Source organism: Gymnodraco acuticeps, unplaced genomic scaffold, assembly GCF_902827175.1.
Source record: "Gymnodraco acuticeps unplaced genomic scaffold, fGymAcu1.1, whole genome shotgun sequence".
NCBI lineage: Eukaryota > Metazoa > Chordata > Actinopteri > Perciformes > Bathydraconidae > Gymnodraco > Gymnodraco acuticeps.
Genome location: NW_022990238.1, coordinates 4365186 through 4389042, shown reverse-complemented (window position 1 = coordinate 4389042; position 23857 = coordinate 4365186). Strand labels below are relative to the sequence as shown.

General features: G+C 40.1%; 1 protein-coding gene across 1 annotated transcript; it reads left to right on the top strand.

Annotated features, from left to right (window-relative positions):
- The first annotated feature begins 3200 nt into the window (after positions 1-3200).
- On the top strand, positions 3201-23810 carry LOC117548638 (medium-chain acyl-CoA ligase ACSF2, mitochondrial-like). Its single transcript, XM_034220013.1, has 16 exons — positions 3201-3824; positions 19812-20007; positions 20390-20518; positions 20753-20806; positions 21134-21252; positions 21388-21550; positions 21631-21726; positions 21808-21959; positions 22044-22135; positions 22235-22311; positions 22417-22524; positions 22609-22760; positions 22864-23005; positions 23174-23284; positions 23368-23436; positions 23521-23810. The coding sequence occupies exons 1-16, from the start codon at positions 3721-3723 to the stop codon at positions 23569-23571; spliced, it is 1815 nt and encodes a 604-aa protein (XP_034075904.1). The 5' UTR covers positions 3201-3720; the 3' UTR covers positions 23572-23810.
- Positions 23811-23857: the final 47 nt, after the last annotated feature.

Genomic DNA, 23857 nt, shown 5'->3' with positions numbered 1-23857 from the left:
ACAGGACAGCGAGAGAATACAAACAGGCCATAAATGAGACCACAAACATGAGGAATCAGTTAAACAAGAAGAATATTTATATCATCCCTTTTTACTGCTTGGATTCTTCGCAGAGTGTTTGATCTCCCCTCGAGTATCGCCTCGAGAAAGAGCCGTGTGCTCATGTTGCAACACAGAACAGAAGGGTCCAGTTTACCCACTTGCAGGCTGAGGAGACAAGCGCTCGCTGGTGTGACATAATGTGCACATTTTGGGGGATTATCACCGCTTTACTGTGGAATGCATGTCTGAGTGGGGAAATCAGACACAGAGTAGCAACGAGGGCACAGGAGCCTCACAAAGTGCTGAGTGACTGACAGTTATAAAAACAAATTTAAAATGTAAAGCTGCTGAAAGAAACTTAAATATATGCTGCCACTTTATTTCAACAACATATTCACATTTTTCTATCAGATATGTGTGTACAAATCAGATGTTATGTGTGGTCATTAAAACGGCATTTTGGATATGGTGTTTAAAGGGGCTCTTTTTTAATGTTACACCTAAATGTCAGTTTATTAGTTAGAAATTGTACTACTAGTCTGTTGAGAAGGTTGTATCATGTCTCCTGTGGCTTGGGAGGGCTTTTGCCATACATGAAGAAATAAACCTGATGATTTCACAAGGGTGTTTTTGTTTTGGGCATGGAGACTGCACATTTTTAGCTGCAAGCGGCATCTCTATTATTAGTTTGCTCTATCAGCTGCTACGTACATAAACAAAACTTTCCCTGGCTTTAAATGTACATTAAGTGTTTGTGTGGATGCAGGTTTTTATAAGATTGCAACTATTGTAACTATTGTGAATTTGTGCTAAATCGCTGTAAGGACCTGTAGTTTGACACACAAATGGATTTAGTAGTCGACGAGGGTCTATGACAGATGCTGACAAAATTGCATTATGGGAACAGTAAAATCCATCGTTTTTTGGGAGTTTGACCCAAGATATCTCAACACCTGCTGCTTTGACTTTAAGCATTATTTATTGTTTTAAGCTGTTTCTCACAAGTCTCCCAACCTAAATGACTGTGTGGGTTTAACTGATAGTGCTGCTGATAAAAGATGTAACCTCTCAGGCCTTGCTTGTTGAGTTACACAACATGCCATATATCAGCATCCTTCTTTGTTTAATTTAAACATTGGGACCTTTGTTGCATGTCACAACCCTCTCTCTCCCCCATTTCAACACCATCATCTTCCAAATAAAAAATCTGCACAAAAAAAGAAACAAGTGAACACCTTCAAACACACCCTTTAGTGTTAGTTGGCTACTGTCTAGTGTTTGAATGTGTCACATTTTCCACTGTGAAAAAACAGACAAATCCAAACTGCTTAGAAAAACACTTTCCAAAGTAAATGCTATATCCAAAAAGAGTTGACAGTAATACAATAGTTGAACATAGCATTTAGACTGGAAACACAAGGTTTACTCATGTCTCTTAGTAAGACAGACACTGCCCCCTGCAGGACAACAGTCTTTAGCCGCTGCTGTGTGTGTTAAATCCTGACACATTGACAGTGTTTAAACCAGAGTGCATCTCATACGTATCACCATTCTGTCTGCACCAATAGACACAGTTATGTACAGTATTAGACCAAATCCAAACCCATAATAACAGTGTAATAAGAGCACAGAAAGTAGGCTTTATGTTTAAATACCGGAGAGGCTGCTCAGATTTCCAGACGTGGTGAAATGTGTATTTATACTGCAGTCAAAACAAAGCCTGAACATGTCTGACAATGCATAAAATAATGGCTGGAGCTACAGTATGATCAGTTATACTGCTGACCTGCCATCCACACACTGATGGCTGGTTTGAGTATGTCACAGAAAAAGTGTATGTATTCAACATAACCAAGCTAGGCCTACCTGCAGACATGAGTAAATACACAAAGAGATGAGTGCTGATGCCCTGCTGATGCAGAAAACTGACAACCACAAGTCACTGTCCCAAACACAACAGAGACCCCAGGAGGGTAGGAAACCTTACTCTGCTCTCTGCTGAGAGTGATTTGGTAGAGTGTATACTTAAAAACTCATCAGTGTATCCACAAGGGTTCGATTTTCAGTGAGTGTTGGAGGGTATTTCATGCTATATATAAAAAGAAAACAGTCCATCAGATCATGTTCAGTGTATAACTCTTGGGAAGAAATCCATTAATAAAATAACAGATGTTGGCCTGCGAGGGGTCCATAGTTCGTTTATAATGGGCTTGTGAACATAGACAACCTTTAACTCATTTTACTGATCACAAAAAATAAGAAAGTTGGACCATATTTTTCAGGTTTTACGTTGAGGAAACACTTTATTATCTTTCACAAAAGTTCTGACAGTATTTTCTTTCAGAAGGTGGAATATAATCCATTATTCAAGGCGGGGTGTCCTACTTCTCCAATGTGGTAATGCACTTCTGCATTGATTTGGAGTCATTATATCACAGGAAAGGGAAGCCATTTTAAACATCTATGCAAATCAATGAAACACCAAATTACTTGTATTAAAGAATAATAATTAAAATAGACACTAGAATTATTCATTGATTCAGGGTCATTCGATTACATGACATCAAAACATAATTCATACACATTTTCATACAAATAGTCATAGCAATATTCATAAAATAGAAAAAGCACTAGAGTTGTGTCCTGCTTGTCCAATGCAGTTATGAAGTTATGCCTGCATTCAAAATCATTAGGTCACATGAGATAAAAGTAACAAATATGCAGTTTTAGTTTTATAAACCAAACGTAGCTATTTAAAATAAATTAGCATTTTTGGCACCAAAATGACACTTTTCATCAGCATTTTTCATAGAAAATTGAAGGTACACAAAAATCAAATAAAAGACTTTACTCATCAAAACCCAGCCCAGAAATAAGAATGAACAACACACCAAGCATGTTAGCTGCTAGCTTGGGTTTCCACTACCATGGCAACCCACACATGAGCCCTTTTGCAGCTGCTCTTGCTTTTTGAGTTCAGACATGATATCCAATCCAATCCAACTTTATTTATATAGCACTTTAAAAACCTTCAGACCAAAGTGCTGTACAGAGAGATAAGCTCACACAACATAATATAAATACATTTAAAATACAAGATACAAACACAAAACAAACCAGAATAATTAAAAAATAAATAACAGCCATATAATAAAAAACAATAGACCACTGAAAGCAAATAAAAGCAACAATCTACTTGTTTCTGAATGCCAAGGAGAAGAGGTGGGTTTTAAGACGAGATTTAAAAGCAGTCAGTGTGGGAGCCTGTCTGATGAGCAAGGGCAGGTCGTTCCACAGTTTAGGGGCGGCAGCAGAGAAAGCACGGTCCCCTCTATACCCTGATATATCTTTTGTTGTTCACACCACTACTGTAGCTGGATAATCAATGTATTTCATCTCTGTATTCTGTAGGGTGATCATCATGGTTAATGAATGATATTATTTATTTGTAGTTAATGTTACTAGAATAGCCTCTTGCTAAAATGTCTTTGGAATGGTCAATGGGCTCTCAGCCAATGGGTGAGTGAAAGTTAAGGATTACACATGGGGAGATAAACTCCAAGCTGTGTAAAGATAGACAGGTAATAACCAGTTCATTTGTTGTTTAGACCCAGGATATCATCCAGCAAATATACTATTTAGACACATTTGAAACAGAGTTTAAGATATTTTAGACAAATGTCAGCACTGCTAAGGTCCTGTGCTCACAGAATCAGATCTTTCGATGAACTCAAACACAAGGCTTGGAAATTATGCAGGACAAGTTTGCTCGAGCGATGCCGGTAAGTTTATACTCTTCATGTTCACTGGTCAGATGGCAACAACATGTCACTCAGAAATGTAATGATGTTTGTATTCCTATAAGGGTTTATTGGAAATATATAGAAAGCACATGGCTTTTAAATCAAGTGACCACAGATCGTGCAGCTCCCTGGTGCTAAGGTTATAAAGTGTGTTATGTAGAGTCAGCTTCAGAGGTTGCGCTATAGACTTTTTCGCTGCCCGTCATTTTGACGGACAGGATCGTAACATTTCTGTAAAAATCCAGAATTACCCGTCGGTGAGATTTATTTTATATTAATGAAAAAAAAAACATAAGTAATGCATTTTTAAAAAACTGCTAATAGTAGATTAACTACTTTCTTCAAAAGTTTACAGAAATGCTGGATAATAAAATGGGAAAAATAAACGGGGTGCTCTCTTTTCCTCTCCCTCTCCTGACAGCCCGTCAGCTCGCTGAACCTGTAATAAGTGACCCGACAGTAAAGAATAAATATATTTATAACTAGTTTAGCTAGTTCCAGAGTAGATAAACTAGCTAAGTGTGTTTGGTCTAACTCTTAGTGTATTTTGCTCGGCTCAACGATCCGTCACAGCGGCGGAGCTGTGATCATGCAGAGCTGCGTGTTCTCCGTCAGCAGCAGCTGATCCGCTCTCCGATCTCTCTCTCGCGTCCGGTTATACTTCACTCGCGTTTATGTCCAAATCCATCAGATCTAGCTAGTTCTAGCTACTTATTTGACTGCCTGCTTATCAAAGGACCTAAACAATAAGCGTTGCTTGACAACGGCGTGTGGCAAAGTATAGCGCAGCATTATGCATATGTTTATATGAGGGGTCAAAATCCCATGCTCATAAAATGCTCATATATTTTTTTCTCTTCATTCCCCACGCCCCAAAATATACAAATATACCAATTTTAGGAAAAGTAAGGAAGTTTGAGCAGTGTGGTTTTTATATTAACAGAGTTACACATATTTCAAAACGCGAAGTGTAATAACTGCAGTGCCTCCCTGTCAGAATGACGAAGATCCTCAGTGAAGCACAAGCCCATGTTTCTCACTATGTAAGTACAACTTATTAAAAAGATCAGTGCAATGCAACTAATGTCATCTTAGTGTTATTGCATGATGTTAAAATTGGTTTTCCATGAATTTAGTGATGGATTGTAAACATTTGAAATATAGCATTTAAGTGTTTCTCAGTTACAAGGTTGTTGTTTTAAAGGTCCCATGTCATGGCCATTTCCCCTGATCATAATTCCATTGTTGAGGTCTACTAGAATATATTTATATTGTGCAATTTTCCAAACTCACATTGATTTCTCATACAGCATCTCTGTAAACTACGTGTATTCACTGAATTTCACTCTCTGCCTTTGACGGAGCCTACACACGGCGGCGTGCGTTGCCGCTTCAACGCTTCTGCCCATTCACTTTGAATGGGGTGACGTCACGATTCGCCGAACTGCATTGTGGGAGCAAAGCGTAGCTTCTCTCGCGGTGCTCGCTGCAAAAGTAGAGCAATGTTCTACTTTTGCCGCCTCGACGGAGGCGTCAGCCAATCAAATCCCGCGTATGCAAATCTGACATAACAAGCGCTAGCCAATCAAACCGCGTGTATGTTGGGAGAGCCAGGCCGCAGTTATTTCCCATATGTAAAAAAATGGAGGAGAAAAAGATCGTGGCGGTACTATATGACCAGTCCCTCTTTACATACATGGATACAAACCGGAGGAGCCAGGCATGGGGGGAGGTGGCAGAGACAGTGGGTGACACTGGTAGGTTTTCGCCTTTTTGGGGAGTTTATATCCAGTGTACTTCGTTTGAATGGACAGCTAGCAAGCATAGACAGTATATTTAGCCAGCATGGATGTAGCGTGAATGCTTTGCTTTGTATGTCCGGGGCGGGACATTCATGTGATTGGTTGTTGGTCGCGTTGTTCGTAAAAAATCCCCAAGCTTCAGACACGCCCACCGCCAAGCGGTAACGCACGCCGCCGTGTGTAGGGGCCGTAACGGCTCGTTGTAGCTCCAATAGCTCCAGCCCACCCTCCCTGTGAGCACAGTGTGCTCTGATTGGTCGGGACGTTGTGAATCGCGCTAAGCTCCGTGGTATGGGCTCAGAACTATGCCGTTATATTTGTGCCTCTATCCTGAGCACGCAATGAAACATGTTGAGCATAGAAAATGCTATTGAGCGCGCACTTGAACAGTTTTGAGCACAGAGAAATATATTTTCTCTCATACAACTCCCGCTCCGTGCGCAAGCAGACCCCTGCACGCGCTCTCTCTCCCCCGCTCGCTCGACCTCTCCAGCCTGTGCGCGCTCAGCTTTGCCTGCGCTCGCTCAAGTTGTCACAGCGTTACAAATGTGCCACAAAACCAACCAATCGGAGAACTCGAGAAGGTCAATTCTGATTGGCTGGTCGTCTCCAATCATATCTTCTATCTGAGATGAGAGAGGGATTTTCGGTTGCCATCAGGCTGTTGACGTTCTTATTACACATCCATCGTTGACATTTACAGGACATGACAGACTCGAATGAAGAGAATAGTACGCCACAGTGTCAGGTGAGTTATACATTTCTAGTTTTCTGATATCACGTTATTGTTTGCAATGCCTGAGTTTGCTAGCCGGCAACATAGCTATAGGGGTAGTTTAAGCAAACCGCTAACAAAGCGTAGCCTACATGTACATGAACCCTTCTGAGGTATTGATTACTTGCTGTAAGCATTAGAAGTGGCAGAATGACAAAACATGTTTCTCTCTCTATCACAATGTTGGGTTGACCAGAACCTGTACCAACTTCTGTTTCCTGTTCTACAATGGGCATATGCTTGCGTTAATTTTCAACCGGACAGATGAGGCTAGGATACCGGCTAAAGTTAGCAACACACGTTAACCAAGAACAGCCTATTAATCCGTTCTCCTCATGTTATTTCTTCCAACGTTGTGGAATTAGAGAAAAGGGGCTTCTTAACGTGCTTTTATCCGGGGTGGAGGGAGTTACATATTAGTTAAATATAACATTGGGGCGTGTGATTGTAGTGGGTGGAGAAATGAGGATATCCATTTTGGAGTTCCAGCTAGTATAATATAGTTAACGTTACACAATAATAAGGAAGAGAGCTATTTGTGTGATACATCGCTATTTATATGGATTTAGAGTGGATATTTGAGACTTCTAAACAGTAAACAAAAACATAACTTATGGGTGAGTGTTTTTAGCAGAGTCATATTATGTCTTTGTGATTCTGTTGATTATTACCCGTCTGTATGCAGCTCAGCTGATGTTGGATTGATGGCAAAGGGAGAGGGACTTAAGTGAGAGTGAAAACACAAGGTACGTTTAAAATAGGTCAGCAATTTCCCATCCTATAGGTTGCTAGATGTATCTAACCCTTTCTCCTGTCTCCCTCTCTCAGCACAAGAACCCCAGGGGGATTCAATGGAGCATGAAGACCTGCACTGAGACCCTCACCCTGCACCTGAGTCTCAACTCCCAGAGCTTTGCAAGCCTCTCCCTGTTCCTTATTTTTTATTAAACAGACGTTAAGCTTCCCAATGGTGTGGTCTTCGTTTTGTGAAAAATATGATTACCTCACATATGTTGTTGCTGTTGTTGTCTTTTGTGATAGTTAAATTGCTCCTGCTGACTTGAGCCAGCCATTCTTTCCTCCTCTCTGTGTCAGTGGGGAAACTTTACATTCATACTCCTTTCTCTGAGCGCTTGGAGCATCCCCAGGCAGCACAGCAAACCATGGGGGAGACGATATGCCGGACAACACAGAGGAAAAGGCACAGACAAACTGCATGATATGCTATTATTGAATTCCATTTATTTACAATGGATGTTCCAAAAACAACACATTTAACATCATCATCATGCTGCTGCTGCTAGTCCTTTGACTCATTGTGCTGTCAGTTGACAATCATTGATATAGGCACCTGTGGGTCTCCTGTCCTTTCTGAAAGTCATAAAGATTACATTAGTACTTTAGATTACTTGTGTCCTCAATTACCAGGGGATTACTGAAACCACCATGAATTAATGAAATGGTAGAAATGAATCTAATCTGAATTTTGAAACCTTCCTTCCCATCCCCTCCCTCTAAATATATCAAACATTAGGATGTGATGCTCCTGACTACCATACAGGTTTAAGAAGATAATATTTGTTTTAAAGAATTCAAAGCAATAAACAACAGGCTCTTTAACCAAGGCAACGTTAGCCTAACATGTATGTTAACAGGTAAGATAGCTGTTCACACTATATATATTTTCTACGTTGTAATGCTATGTTATTTCTATTTAAGATGTTTACATTTTCGATTGTTTAATTATAGTCTTTTAACTGTCTAATGTACAATGCCGCCTTGTCTTTTGCTGCTGCAGCGTAAAAATTTCCCCAATTGGTATCAATAAAGTAGGCTACTTCTTATTTTATCTTAATCCTCAAATATTAGCACATTTTAAAAAAAACACACACATTGATGTAACTACATACACATATCGATATGTTGTATAAATATTGCAAATCAAAACCTTTATTGACCACTAAGTACCAAATATGGCATTTATATCCTGTTATTAATGTATTCAAATCGTGATTCAAATGGCCCGCCACGAACTTCCGGGAACTTTCTGAGTCTCTGAACCACGTGACGATCAAGCATTTTGGACTTCCGCTGTAGCAACTCTTCTCTCTACATGGCGCTGGACCAGCCAATCAGAATTGACCTTCTCGAGTTCTCCGATTGGTTGGTTTTGTGGCACATTTGTAACGCTGTGACAACTTGAGCGAGCGCAGACAAAGCTGAGCGCGCACAGGCAAAGCTGAGCGCGCGCAGGCTGGAGAGGTCGAGCGAGCGGGGGGAGAGAGAGCGCGTGCAGCGGTCTGCTTGCGCACGGAGCAGGAGTTTTACGAGAGAAAATATATTTCTCTGTGCTCAAACATTTTCAAGTGCGCGCTCAATAGCATTTTCTATGCTCAACATGTTTCATTGCGTGCTCAGGATAGAGGCACAAATATAACGCCATACAGAACAGTCTCATAATACACACATGCACACAGAAGGATTCACAGCATGGGCGTAGGAAGCATTCTGAATGTGGGGGGGGACATTTATAACGGGGGGGTGCTCCTCCATGAAAACAAAAATTGATTTCCTGTATTCTGGTGCATTTTATGTGGCTATACTAGCATGAGGGAAATGATGGGTACATTTTGTAATTTCATCCAGTAGTAAAGAAAGGAAACATATTTTATTATTAATTCTGAGCCGTCTTAAATAAAAAAAACACTCGTTATTTATTTAAACTCAAGCATCTCTTGCATACAGTTGCAATTTCTGTTAAATGCATTTATTTAATGTTATCAAATGATCAATCAGATTAGACCAGAGGTTCCCAAATTCTTTCAGCCCGAGACCCAAAAGAGACATTTGGTGTCTCCCCAGGACCCAAACTTACAACAATACATCACGAATTGCCATAACATCAACATTTAAAAACTACTGATAAAGAACACAACAAAACATGAATTTTAAATGTATATGAAATGTATTTAATTGTAAAAAGAACATTACAAAACTCTGCCAGTTGGCGACCTCATAAAAACAGGTACGCGACCCATTTTGACCCTAACTTTGGGAAAGACTGCTCTGACTAAATGAAGGTCCCAAAAACATGCCTTCTTGTATCATTTGCAGAGATAAAGAGCTGGCAAATCTCTTCTATGTCAACTTGATCAAGTTTGTCTTGGTGGATGTGGTAGACACCCACATTGTTTAAACGACGTTGACTCATGGAGGAGCGGAGCCATTTCTTAAGCCTTCTTAAGGCACTAAAACTTTGTTCTGCTTCGGCTGAGGAGCATGGCACTACAAGAAGAAGTCTAACCAAAGACTCTACTTGGGTAAAGAGAGCACGGACTTCTGGCAGCATAGCTTTGAGAGTGTTTACTGCGTGATGGTGCTGGATGGATATTGAAGCTTAAACATTGCCAGCTGCACCTCCAGTGAATTGCGATTCAGTTCTGGGTAAAGACTGACAACCTCTTCAACCTTTCCAGAGACTTGCACCCTTTCCAACTTGTTAAGAGTATCAAAGCTGCTCTGGTCAAAGCGCTTGGTCAACTGTACATCAACAGCATCTAGCACTTTGAAGAATTAGATTCTATAGTGCTCTTCAGTTGATGCTGGTGTGAAAGCTGCTGCATTTCCTGTGTAGCGCTCAGGAGGTCTCCAGATGTGAGGCATCTGGTCTCAATGCCCATTTCACTGATCATTTCACAGGCCCTTGCATAAATCTGATGGAAGCTTTCATCAGACCTCTTCCCTCTAAGTGTTTTTTTCACGCAATCAACTGCAGCCAGCATCCCTGTGACGCTTCCAGTTTTGCTCTGAAGGGAGCGGTTGAAGCACTCTAGTTCTTTAAGGGCTTCAGAGGCAAGAAGAAGGCAGAGCAAAGTGTGCCCCTTCTGAAAGCGTTCCAGGAGTCCTCTTGCGGTTGTGCACGTGTCAGAGGAGCCAGATGCAGCCATTTCCTCCAGACTGAGCAATACCTTTTCATACTGTCCTACAACTGCCTGAATGGCCACTAGCCTCACAAGCCATCGTGTAGGGCAGAGGGGCTTTAGAGTTATGAAACTCCCTTCTTCAGATTGGGCAATCTCTTTAAATATAGTCTTGTATTTTCTAGACTGGTGGTAGAGAGTGCCAAGTTTGTGTACCAAATTCAGTGCATCAGACACAACAGAGGATGAGCTACAGGCTGTCTGAGTCACAAGGTTGACACAGTGAGGACCACAATGGACATACAAAGCAAGAGGTTGCTTCTCTCTGAGAAGTGCTTGAACTCCTTTGCTTTCGCCGGACATGTTTGCAGCTCCATCGTAGGTCTGCCCTCGAAGACAGGACAAGGGCAAGTTCAACCGCAGGAGAACATCAGTTGCCACCTTAGCCAAATTCTTCCCTGTCGTTGAAGACACCTCATATAGACCTACAAAGTCTTCATGAGGGATAAGGTCATGATCCACATAACGGATACATATGGCCTCTTGTTCAACTCCCGAAACATCCTGAGTTCCATCAATAATAATGGAGTACTGAAGTGCGGGCAACCCCTGTACTGTATTTGTAATCCTCCTAACAATGGAGTTGGCCATGATATTCAAAACCTCATTTTGAATTACAGCACTTGTGTAATTGTTTGAGGGCTTACTCAGCCATCTCTTCAGCACATCATCATCCCCTGATCTGAGTCGTAGAAGCTGCCATAGGTTGCCTTCATCACTGTCATGGCCACGCAGAGCTATACCCTGACGAGCAAGAAAGCGAATTGACTGAACTACTTTGAGCAGACATGATCTCGCCTCTCTTTGCTGCTGTTCCTTGGTTGTGGACAACTGAGTTACAACACTTTCGTGTTGGTATGTGTGTGTTGTGATTGCAACTTTGTGTGCTTGACTCAGTTGGTGGGTTGAACATTTCTCAATTGCTTTTCTCCAGTTTCGAAAACCAGTGGACACAAAGGCTTGATCCATATTTTTTGCAAGTGTGCTACTCTGTCTTTTGAAGGCTTCCATGCAATAATAGCAGAATACGCCATTCTTCCTAGGAGAATAATGAATCCACGGAAAGTCCCTGAACCACTTCTCCTGAAATCTTAGCGTCTTATTTGGAAGTTGCTGGGGTGGAATGACTCTTGGGTCAGGATGATTTGGCTTGCTATATATCTCAGCCTAGCTCTCACTCTCGTCCCTCTCAAACTGGCTCTCACTCTCCTGGCTCTCACTCTCGTCCCTCTCAAACTGGCTCTCACTCTCCTGGCTCTCACTCTCGTCCCTCTCAAACTGGCTCTCACTCTCCTCCCTGTCTAATCTTGCCTTCTCTTCTTACAAACAAAAGTGAAAAATTGAATAGGCCATACATTTTTTATACTGCCAAAAACGTAATATTAAGGATCCCCTGTGTAAGATTTTCGTCATTTCTAAAACATAATATTTGCATTGTGTAACATATGTTGACCCCGGGCTGTGTTTCAAAGCACTTGATTACACTCTCTGCCATTGTGTGTAAATAAATTACAATGATTTGAGGGTGCATTGTGTTGTTGTTTTTGCAACCTTGTGTTAAGAATCTTGTTGCAATTGTTTAAAAGTTCGAATGACCGTAATAAACGGACCTTTGTCTTATTGAAACATTTATTTTGGACCTTTAAGATTTGTATTTGAGTACCCCTGGCCTAGGACGTATGAAATCAGATCAGTCTCAATATTAATAAATGCACACAAGGATTCACAAATGTATTTCGGGATTTATATATAAATGACTCTCTCCACAAAAATATTTTTCAATGCACACAGAAATATTTATTGTTGTATATAAATGTAAAAAAATCCACAGATAAAAAAGTTTCACAAATAGTCATATTTCTGACATATAAATATTTCTTGTTTTAAGTAATGTAAAAGAAAACCACAATTAGTTAGAATTTCCATAGTTTCCTATTAAATCTGCATTTGTCATTTCCGTCAGGGAAGTCTCAAAAAAACAAAACACAAATGCAGAGGTTCACAAGAAAAGCAGTTTAAATGCCCATTTTTTGTACATTTATATACAACAATAAATATTTGTGAGTGCATTGAGAGATATTGTTGTGGAGAGTCATTTATATATAAATCGCAAAATACATTTGTGAATCCTTCTGTGAGCATTTATTAATATTGAGACTGATCTGACTCCATACAGATTAAGTTAAGTTCACCTAGGAATGGTATCATTGACTTAAATGTTGCTCTTCTGTCTATATTGGTCATATGATGCCCCTTGACTGAAATGTTTCCTGTTCAATATCCCCACTGATTTCCTTACAATTCTGGGATGAGAGTCCACATCACAATTTCCTCTAAACTGTCATTTCCCTTTCATCACTCACCTCAGCAATGGACCTCTCTCCACTGTCCCTGTGTTCTGCCTCTGACTCACTCTCAAGCGCCTAGATGTCAAGAGAGGTGGTGAAGTGATCATTATTGAGCAGTATACTCTTTCACATTGAACCATAACAAGTCATACTGAATGTAAAAAACTGACTCTAAAGTAAGTCCCAGTCTGTGACATTGGACATTTTGAAGACTCAAAGTCCCAAGCAGTATAGAATATTAGCTAGTCTATGTAATGTGCACAGAACATAAATAGTTAACTGAATACTGGGATGGAAATTGCCTATAAGCACTCAGTAAAACATAAACACACACAAAAAGCTTCTGAATGATAAGAAGTATAATTCAAATATAATGCACATTACCATTTTGAGAGAGAGTACCGAAGTTAAAGAACTCAGAAAATAATCTCTTATCGAACTGAGGCTCCAGTAAAACACACTGAGCACAGAGAGATCGGGTTATTCATGTTCCCTGTTTACATGATACATACTAGTAACCTGGCATTTCGATGCCTTTTCTCATCTAAACTATTCAGTATTTGTATCTCTCTATCATGACATAAAGACGAAACTCCTCTCCAGAAGTGAGACGCTTTTGCCGCCATCACTGTTAACTGATTAACTGCTACCAGCTGATGACTTACTTTCCTCTTCTTCGAAAAAAATGTTCTTATGTCCATGTTGTCTGGGGGAAAAAAACATATCAAACCAAGAGATCGTCAGCTTTGATTTTCGCTGTATTAATCATTTCCTGAACATTTGGTGTGTGTGCCTTACCTCCGCTACCGGCATCGCTTCAAACAACAAATCTGAGCTGTCCAACTATGACAACACTCCTTGAACATGCGCGCGCTATGGGAGAATCTGCCTTGGTACAAAGTAGCAGTGAAAACATGGTACGGAGTTTAATTGATCTGGGCATTCTCTCAATAAGAAAGTGGAATGGATTTGATAGTGATCGAAGCACTGACTCAAGCTCAAAGTGCGGCGAGTGGATAGACCGATTCACGGACTTTCCACATGGTAAAAGTGGGGGGTCTAAACTAATCATTTCAAAAGTGGGGGGGACTTGTCCCACCCTGATATAATGGCTGCGACGCCCGTGATTCACACTTGTATTTTATGATCCGCAAAAGGATTCACACTTGTATTTCCGGATCCACACTTGTGTTTTTCAATGCACACACAAATAAAATGTGTTCCGTTTCATATACATGTAAATAAAATCCAAATACAGAAAAAAGTTTTACATATGTATTTTTGATCCACACATATTTGTTTTCCGTTTAAAACCGCTGCACCTGCAAACACAACCCGCTTTCTGTGCACGGATCGCTGTGCATTCGTGTGTGGGTTTTTTGAGACTCCCCTGACGGTCAGCCGATTCATAGTTGTAATTTTTTCTATCTATAGCCAATCAGATGTCTCCTCAATTCTAAGCCAATCACATGAGTGCGCCTCCACGAGGGTAGATTTCTTGCGTTCATGACGTAGCGCTTCATGTACGCATTTTGCTCAGTCGGGAGCTGACAGGTCCGCCTGCCTGCAGGCGCTAATGTCAGGACACCTCCAGTCCACTCTCAGTAGCCTACATTGCCACTTTCCGAACAGGAAATGCACGCAAATACAAGCCTAAAGTTATATTATTAAGATACAGCGCCACTTTCCGAACCATTGATGAATGCTTGTGTACACAAAAACGGCAGGCAAAACCGTTTTAAATGTGTGTTTCCTGTATGGCGAATACAGCTGCTTTATTTATGTCTGCATGAAGTTGTTGTGAGTGTGGAGGGAGGGAGCAGCTAGGTTAGCTTAGCCTAATCGATCAGTGCACTACGAAGCCAGTGCTAGACAGTGAACTGTCAACGGGGGGAGCCCCGCCGGTCATTATCGGCCGATATGCACTCTTAATAGTTTGATCGGTGCTCTCTATAAAGGCCGATCAGGAGAGCTGGATCTGATCGATATGGACATAAACACGAGTGAAATATAACCGGACGCGAGAGAGAGATCAGATCAGCTGCTGAGTCTGACGGAGACACGCAGCTCTGCATGATCGAAGCTCCGCCCTCTGTTTAGTGATCTGAATACGCAAAATGCGTATATGAAGTGTCATGAACGCAATAAATCATACCCTCCTGGGGGCGCGCTCATGTGATTGGCTTAGAATGAAGGAGACATCTGATTGGCTATAGATAGAAAAAAAATAAAAGTACGAATCGGGTGAGCGTCAGGGGAGTCTAAAAAAACCCACACACGAATGCACAGCGATCCATGCACAGAAAGCGGTTTGTGTTTGCAGGTTCAGCGGTTTTAAACGGAAAACAAATATGTGAGGATCAAAAATACATAGCCTATGTAAAACTTTTTTCTGTATTTGGATTTTATTTACATGTATATGAAACGGAACACATTTGTGTGTGCATTGAAAAACACAAGTGTGGATCCGGAAATACAAGTGTGAATCCTTTTGCGGATCATGAAATACAAGTGTGAATCCTTCTGTGTATGTGTGTATTATGAGACTGTTCTGAGCCCATACGGTGGAGGTGTTGTTTCCTTGTTTAGCGATACACAGCGAAACACAGCCAAACTCATCCTGAACACACACAAAGTCACAGCCGACGTAAAAACAATAAGTGTGGCTTGATATTGAGTCAGAAAAAGGTTGATAAACGCTGTGAGAATGAGTCTGCAGAGAGAATTTCGCCGCGATCCCAACTGTCTGTTATCAGCCTGCAGCCAGGGAGGAGAAATCAGCAGAGCTGCTTGCACTGAGTGTGTGTGTGAGGAAGTCCGTGGATTGGTCAATTTGGACCAATCAGCGGGGGCTTAACGTAACGGCTACGTAACGTAACGGCTCCACGGATTGGTCCATTTCGTTCCGGGTACGGTTGACATTATGCGTACCCGGAAGAATCAAATGGACAATGACGTATGTCCAACGAGGCGTTTTGGGGAGGTATTTTCTGTTTTAGAGTTTTACTCGCTACAGGGTATACTTTGAGGGTTTTGACTCTGCACACCGTTTACATGCATAAAAACCTTCATAACACACAAGGGGACGGGTACTAACCAGAAAAGCATGACATGGGACCTTTAATAAATCAGACACTGATGGTGCAGCGCTGCACTGTACCTCTTTATATAGGCATTTCTTCCCTAACAAATTGTTTTTGCGCTGATCAGGGGGTACTTGGCTTTTTTCAAAGGGGGTACATTATTGAAAAAAGTTTGAGAACCACTGGGATAGAGGGTGTCGTTTTTCTCATACTGATATTCTGAAAAATCTGTGCTGTTGTATTTGCTGTAAAGTGTCTCTACTGTAGGCTATTTTTATTATATGTACAGCACTTTGGCTCGACCAAAAATCGTTTATAAATGTGCTATATAAATAAAACTTGATTTGATTTGAATATCGTAATTACACATCATGCGGGAAATGTGTACCATCCAAGTTGTTCTGTGCCATTAACACTGATATTGGGTCTACTCTTCTTGTCATGATTTATGTTTGTATCTCTAATTCATTAGGCCTGACTAAGATTAACTTTTAAAACACTCTTATGTATTCAATTTCTGACTGTGATAGAGAAGGTACCAAACCTTTAACCCTATGGGACCCGTTTCAATCATTCATTAAACTGACCACTCTTCATGTGAAGTGATATCTTTTTTTAATGTATTTGTAATGTATTTAGGATAATCCCATTGAGATGAACCATTTCGTTTTCAAGGGGGTCCTAACATATAGTACAAACCCAGTCTCACGGCATTTCATGTTCACCAACACGATTTTGAATCTATTGATTCGTGTTCACCAACACGATTTGCCCCTTTTTGTCGTGTTGCACAGCACGATTTTAAAAGCAATGTATTTCTACTGCCTGCAGCACGTCTTTTTCTCCGGTCGGGTCGTGGGAGACCGGAAGCTGTGTGGTTCATAAAAACATGTTCTTACTCAATATCAAGCCACAATTATTGCTTTTATTTTAAATCGTATAATTTCGGACTTTTGTTGCCATCTGTGAGGAAAATAAATGGGGCTCAGAGCCTCAGAATACGGAAATCTGTATTTTTAAATATTTTTTTCCTTCTAATTCGTTATTCTTTTCAAAATAACACACTGTTATTTACTCACCAATAACACACAATTATCCTTGCTTTTATTTATTGGTTTAATTCCATAATCTCGGGCTTTTTTGGCGTCCGTCAGGAACTGATTTACAAAATAAAAATAACCGGAAACAGACGTAGGCCTATAAGGGACATTTTGAGCATCATTGTGATTGTCAACATTTCTGAGTTTAGGATGGCCAAAGACACTACACTACCCATAATCCCCAGCTATCGTTTAGGACTACAGTCCCCAAAACTGGAATCGAACGCCCCCCCAGAACTACACATGCTGGCTATTGTGTTTCGCAAAATGTTCTATGGGACGTCTCTACTGAACGTTTTCGTTTTTCCCACAATTAGAAGTTGCCAGTATTAAACACATTGGTGTTATCAAATGTAAAACATATAATTAATAAATGGGTGAAAATCGCTTGTGTCCATAATGCGCAGCATTAATACCCACATGACAGCTCATTGTTACTTTGTAATTCTACTCCACTACAATTCAGAGGTTAACCTGGTATTTTTACTCCACTGCATTTATTTGAGTTACTTTGCAGATTCTGATTAATTATGTGAAATATAAACAACCCTTAAATCAGACTTTAGTTACACCTGAGTAAAATTCAGGTAAGGTGATTGTCAAGTGCCAACAATCAGGAGAGATATTTGATAGTTGGTGCTTGAGAAAACTAAACATGTATCTGCAATTGACATGAATGGAAACGAGTAATAAAGTATATTCATTACTCGTTATTCTCTTCTAATAGTTAATTAAAGACTGTATATTATGGCTATTTTGCACATCCCTTTCAAGATTTTCAAAGGTTTATTGACATATCATATACACAACTACGGTGTAGTTATGCAATGAATGAAACACTTGGGTCACAGGTTCCTCAACATTGCATTACAAGACATCTATCAATATGTGTGTACCTCCACCATTAAACTGTCATATTCTGCACATTTCTTATTCTATCTACATACATAAGAGTATAATTCATATGTATAATATCAGTTAAAATAAGTGCTTCAACATAGTTAACATTGCAGGAAAGCAATATATTAGACGTTAAGTACTTTGTCAGGCTTAATATTTATCTGTAGATAGATACCCCCAAAGTTTGTTTCTTATTTAAAAGAAGACCTTAATCTGTTATTTAATGTTTAAATAAAAGTTAATTCGTTTTTCTGTTTTGCACCTACTCCTATTAATATCTTACAACTGTTTTATTGTAGAGATCACTTATAGTATCTTCTTGATTTTTTATATTCTATATTTATACTTTCCTCCTATGAAAGTATGTACTCTTAATATTTGTTTAATCAAATAAAACACAATAATTCAATAACGTGCTTTAACCACTAGGAGGTGCACACAAGGTACACACAGCCATAATAACTTTGTATTGTTAGTGTAGGACACTTATGTTTTCGTACAACATCTGAAGATGTGTAGTTTTATGCATGCTTTCACATAATTTTACAGCATATTGCTATACTATTTCAGACTCAGTATTTACATTCTTACATTCAAAGAAAATCAGTAATATCTTTAAAAACTACAGTCCTTTTATATCAGCTGTGCACCGTTATGGTTTAAATATAACCTATCTGTTAATTAGATCAAATGTAAAAGTCAGCCGAATTAGTGTTGATACTGCAAGGAGACGTATTGTGTGAAGAGAAATTGAAGATGTTGTTTAATTGTTGAATATATTTATGATCCACGTCAAGTATTCAGTTTCGGCGGCATTTTCTCAGTTTTTCCAAAGGTCTTCTCATCAGGGCTCTATAAATAAAGAACTACGGCAGATCTGTAATATACAATGCAGCCGAACCGTGTATTACAATGCCGTTATGTGATAACTTTCAAAGAGAAAAGCAAGAGTGCTCGGAATTAAGTATTATTTTATTCTTTTAAAATGTTTTCCGGATTTCATATCATATAAACACCAAATCCCAGCATGCATTGCGGCTAAAACATCCAATAAACGAGCTTAAAACCATAGCTGAGGATCTTGGGTAATCGCTCGAAATGCCTACGTCTGTTTCCGGTTATTTTTATTTTGAAATTCAGTTCCTGACGGAAGCCAAAAACGCCAGAGATTATGGAATTAAACCAATAAATAAAAGCAAGGATAATTGTGTGTTATTGGTGAGTAAATAACAGTGTGTTATTTTGAAAAGAATAGAAGGAAAAAAAGATTTAAAAAATACAGATTTCAGTATCCTGAGGCTCTGACCCCATTTATTTTCCTCACAGACGGCAACAAAAGTCCGAAATTATACGATTTCAAATAAAAGCAATAACTGTGGCTTGATATTGAGTAAGAACATGTTTTTATGAACCACACAGCTTCCGGTCTTCCTCGACCCGACCGGAGAAAAAGACGTGCTGCAGGCAGTAGAAATACATTGCTTTTAAAATCGTGCTGTGCAACAAGAAAAAAAGGGGCAAATCGTGTTGGTGAACACGAATCAATAGATCAAATATCGTGTTGGTGAAAACGAAATACCATGAGACTGGGTTGATAGTACAGACTGCAAGCAAAACACAAAAAACAAATAAAGCAAATTGACTAGGGTATTTAATATTATTTTCAATGCTTATCAATGAAATAACAGCTTATTAATTAATTAATAATCCTAACAAAAAATAAGAATTTCATCAATTTGTCTCCAAACAAATGAATGAAATTCTGAGACATACACAGCTGTATATGATTACCCAAGAATGCCTCAAGACCCCCCAAAATGCTTTTGCTGGGGGTTGTGACCCTGATATTTTGAATTACTCAAATAGAGAAAAAAGATTCATCATCTTATTTCAAATCTGCAGTAAATGCTGATGTTCCAATCACATTGTAACTACTGCATTAAACCCATGCTCTTTTTGCTAAACCTTTGAATGTGAGGTCCCTCCATGTGGACAGCCGTCTTCCCACACCCGCACTGAGCAGCAGCTATGTGCACGGCACCTCCACCATCCCTCTGCTCCCCCTGACCGTGGGCCAGAGTCTGGACTCCACCGTTCAGCGCTGGCCCGACCGTGAAGCTGTGGTCTTCCTGCAGGACGGCATCCGGAAAACCTTTGCACAGTTTCATCAAGATGTAGGTCTTCAGCTTCTGTTATCAAGAGCTTTCATGCATTTATTAACCCTCAAACACTATTCATGATATGTTAAGAGTCTCCTGTTCCAATAAAGAACACTTCGAGAACAACTTCTCAAATCATTACAAATGTTAACTTGTTATGTTAGTAGGATACTTGTTAGACCTTTTGAATCCCAATGAAATGGTGGTTTGTCATTAACTCTACATGAAGCAACCCCCATTAAATGTAGTTTAATAATATGAATTGGTCTCCTCTTTGGGAGAACTCATCACCAAGCTTCTCTGAATCACAGGAATACTTGATTGCATCAGACAAATCTATCAAGCAGTCACAGTATTAAATGATTATCTGAGTTATCTGTAACATTCTTTGGTGCAGGTTGACAAGGCGGCTGCAGGTCTGCTCGCTTTGGGCCTGCAGCGAGGCGACAGACTGGGAATTTGGGGACCCAACACGTACGAGTGGATCCTCTTCCAGTTTGCCTCAGCCAAAACTGGAATTATAATGGTCAGTTTCAGATTTACAAATGCATTTACAATGTAGCCTTGTGGTTAGAAAGACAGTCTGCTCATTGTTGTCAAACACTCTGCTGCCAAGTATGAGTGAGCAGGATATTGACCCTGGAAAGTTATTCTGTACCATCTGAATATCTACTAGGTCACTGTAGCTTTTTAATTCATTTCTGTATGTGTTTCAAATCAGGTGTATAATATATATATATTTTTTTTTTTATCAATGCAGGTTTCATTGAACCCGGCCTATCAGGTGAAGGAAGTGGAGTTTACTCTAACGAAGGTACAGTGAGTTGTGTTACAGAGTATTACTATCATTAGCTGTTATAATGTGCATATAGTAAAAATACCTCTACACAGTTGGCAGGTACTTTTACTTGAGACTTTCTATTTTATGCTACTTTAAGCTTCCATTCCAATCCAAAAGTACATTAGGTAGATACAGTATGTTATTATGAATATTATTGATGAAGATAAGACTTGATTGATCTTTATAGTGAAATTCACAAGCTACTTGGAAGTATATAGTAAGAAAAGGAAGCCCCACCTTAACCTTCTGCAACACTTTAAAAAAAAAAAAAATCAAACACCAAATATATGTCATTTGCAGGTCCAGTGTAAAGCTGTGCTCTGCCCTACCAGCTTTAAAAGCCAACATTTCTGTGAGATGCTGAGGGAGCTCTGTCCAGAGATTGACTCGTCGTCAGCAGGAATGATCAAAAGCTCCAGGTTTGACAGAGTCAATCTCAGATATCAGATTTAATAAATGTTGTCTTCTTCTGTTACCATTATGGGAGTAACCGACATTAAATGCTTAATCATTTTCCGTTGATTTAAATAAATATCCTGTCTCGGTTGTGCCAGGGTGCCAGAGCTGCGTATGGTGATTGTGACGGACAGCAGACAGCCAGGGATGCTCCACGTAGACGATGTGATGCAAGCAGGGGAGAGTCAGCACTACCAACAGCTGATGGAGCTGCAGAGAAAGCTGTACTTCGATGATCCCATCAACATCCAGTTCACATCGGTAACCCTCAGTCACACTGTCACTCATGTATTTTATATATCTTGGACTGACACTATAAAGATCATGCTTCTTTGTTTCAGGGGACTACAGGGAGTCCAAAGGGAGTCAGTCTTTCACACCACAATATTGTAAACAATGCCTACTTTTTGGGACTCAGAATAGGTTTTAGAGAAAAAGTAAGTCTATATTGGTCTCTTGATCATTAAAAACATGCAGACAGTAAAATGTAAGTAATTGTATTTTCATTTCCCCATCAGCCTCAGGTGCGAGTGTGTGTGCCCGTACCTATGTACCACTGCTTTGGCTCAGTGTTGGGAGGGATGGCTATGGCACTGCATGGCATCACACTGGTCTTCCCTTCCACTGCCTACAACAGCCGAGCCAACCTGGAGGCCATTCAGAGTGAAAGGTATGGCACCCTGCTCATCACGCAAATTAACTTTAAATATAAAATATCTTACACTTAAGTTAATTTGTGCTTTTTTCAATTGAGGTGCAAATATGTGTACGGCACTCCCACAATGTTCACCGACATGCTAAGCCAACAGGATTTACACAAGTACGATTTGTCATCACTTGAAGCTGGTAATAGATATAAAAGACTAAAACATCTGTTGTATTGAACTTGGTGTAATTGTTAGCAAGCATTGAAGGCATCCTTGCGTATGTGCTGCTGTGTTTAAGGCGTCATTGGTGGTTCTCCGTGCCCTCCTGAGATTGTGAGAAGACTAATAACAGAAATGAACATGAAAGATATAACGGTAACATATTCTGAATAATAATTTTGCCTATAAAACGTATTTATTATAACTATAAGCATATGCTTCTTCATCATATAACATCATAGGTTCATCATTTTCTAACAGATAGGCTATGGAACCACTGAGAACAGCCCCATCACATTCCTTGGATTCCCACAAGACAATGAGGACTTGAAGATGAATACTGTTGGATGTATCATGAACCACACTGAGGTATGCCTCATTATTTGCCAGAAAAACCTTATTTATTCGTGCCATAACCTCCCTGTGACTTGTGCCTGTGTGTCTTTACTATAGGCCAAAGTGATCGACCCTTGTACCGGGGAGATTGTCCCTCTGGGGGCCTCGGGGGAGCTGATGGTCAGAGGCAGCTGTGTGATGCAGGGATACTGGGAGGACCCTCAGAAAACCAGTGAAGCTATCTCCCAGGACCGCTGGTACAGGACTGGGTAAGAGACTAGTATGTGCAATGTATACAGAAGATACAAAGGCATACTTTAACAGGGTTTGATGTCAGATGCTACATCATTTATGATTTTTCCTTCTACACAGTGACACAGCCAGTCTAAACAGTTTGGGATACCTTCGCATTGAAGGACGTATGAAGGATTTGATCATCCGAGGAGGGGAGAACATCTATCCTGCTGAGATAGAGCAATTTCTCTATACACACTCGAAAGTAAAAGAGGTGCAGGTGAGACTGAAACCCACTAGAGGGCAGCAGAGGTCAGATACATTGTCTCAGCAGCTAAAAGCTAAGCATTGAAGCCATACTTGTCTCTCTGAATGTTGGACATAATTAAACATAAATAACATAATAAATATATTACAGTGATCTGAGATGTTGTATTTCTCTGTCCAGGTGGTTGGAGTGAAAGACGAGAGGCTGGGTGAGCAGGTGTGTGCCTTCATCAAGCTGAAGGAGGGCCACACCTCCAGTGCAGAGGAGATTAGAGCGTTCTGCAAAGGCCAGGTGAGAGTGGGTGATGACAAAATGACTCAACATACTCAAACAGAAATCAGCACAGCTTTACAGTTTGTGTTTTCTCCCACTAGATATCTCACTTCAAGATCCCGCACTATGTGATGTTTGTAGACAGCTACCCTCTGACAGCCTCTGGAAAGGTACAGTTCACCAACATCACTGAACTACCAAGATTTAAAATGGATAATGGGACTGAAACGCTTGCTATTTCATTTGTTTTCTAGATCAAAAAGAACATGTTAAAGGAGGAAATGGAGAAGGAATTAGGCCTTTAATTGTGTGGCCCCTGGTGGACTGTGGACAGCTGAGGGAGTCAGACACTGAGCAGTGTTGAGTAAAGACTTTCTTTACCAACAGCTGGACTGGGACTATATCACTGATCAGCTGCTGGCTCGCCACTCCCTGAAATTGTACTTCACACCTCATTACCTCAGCTTCATGATATGTAATGACAACCCACTGATACAAGCCATACAATGTGACTGCAAGCTTTAATAAATGTCCAATAAGTGTATATTGTGCTTTATCCTCTGTAATTTCAGTATAGTAAATGACCTAAAC

Excerpts from the sequence above, each read along its gene's own strand:
- LOC117548638 (XM_034220013.1), top strand. The coding sequence starts at position 3,721 with ATGTCAGCACTGCTAAGGTCCTGTGCTCACAGAATCAGATCTTTCGAT. Across the intron at positions 20,519-20,752 it reads CCAAAACTGGAATTATAATG|GTTTCATTGAACCCGGCCTA; the intron begins GTCAGTTTCAGA and ends TTATCAATGCAG. Across the intron at positions 23,006-23,173 it reads CGAAAGTAAAAGAGGTGCAG|GTGGTTGGAGTGAAAGACGA; the intron begins GTGAGACTGAAA and ends TTCTCTGTCCAG.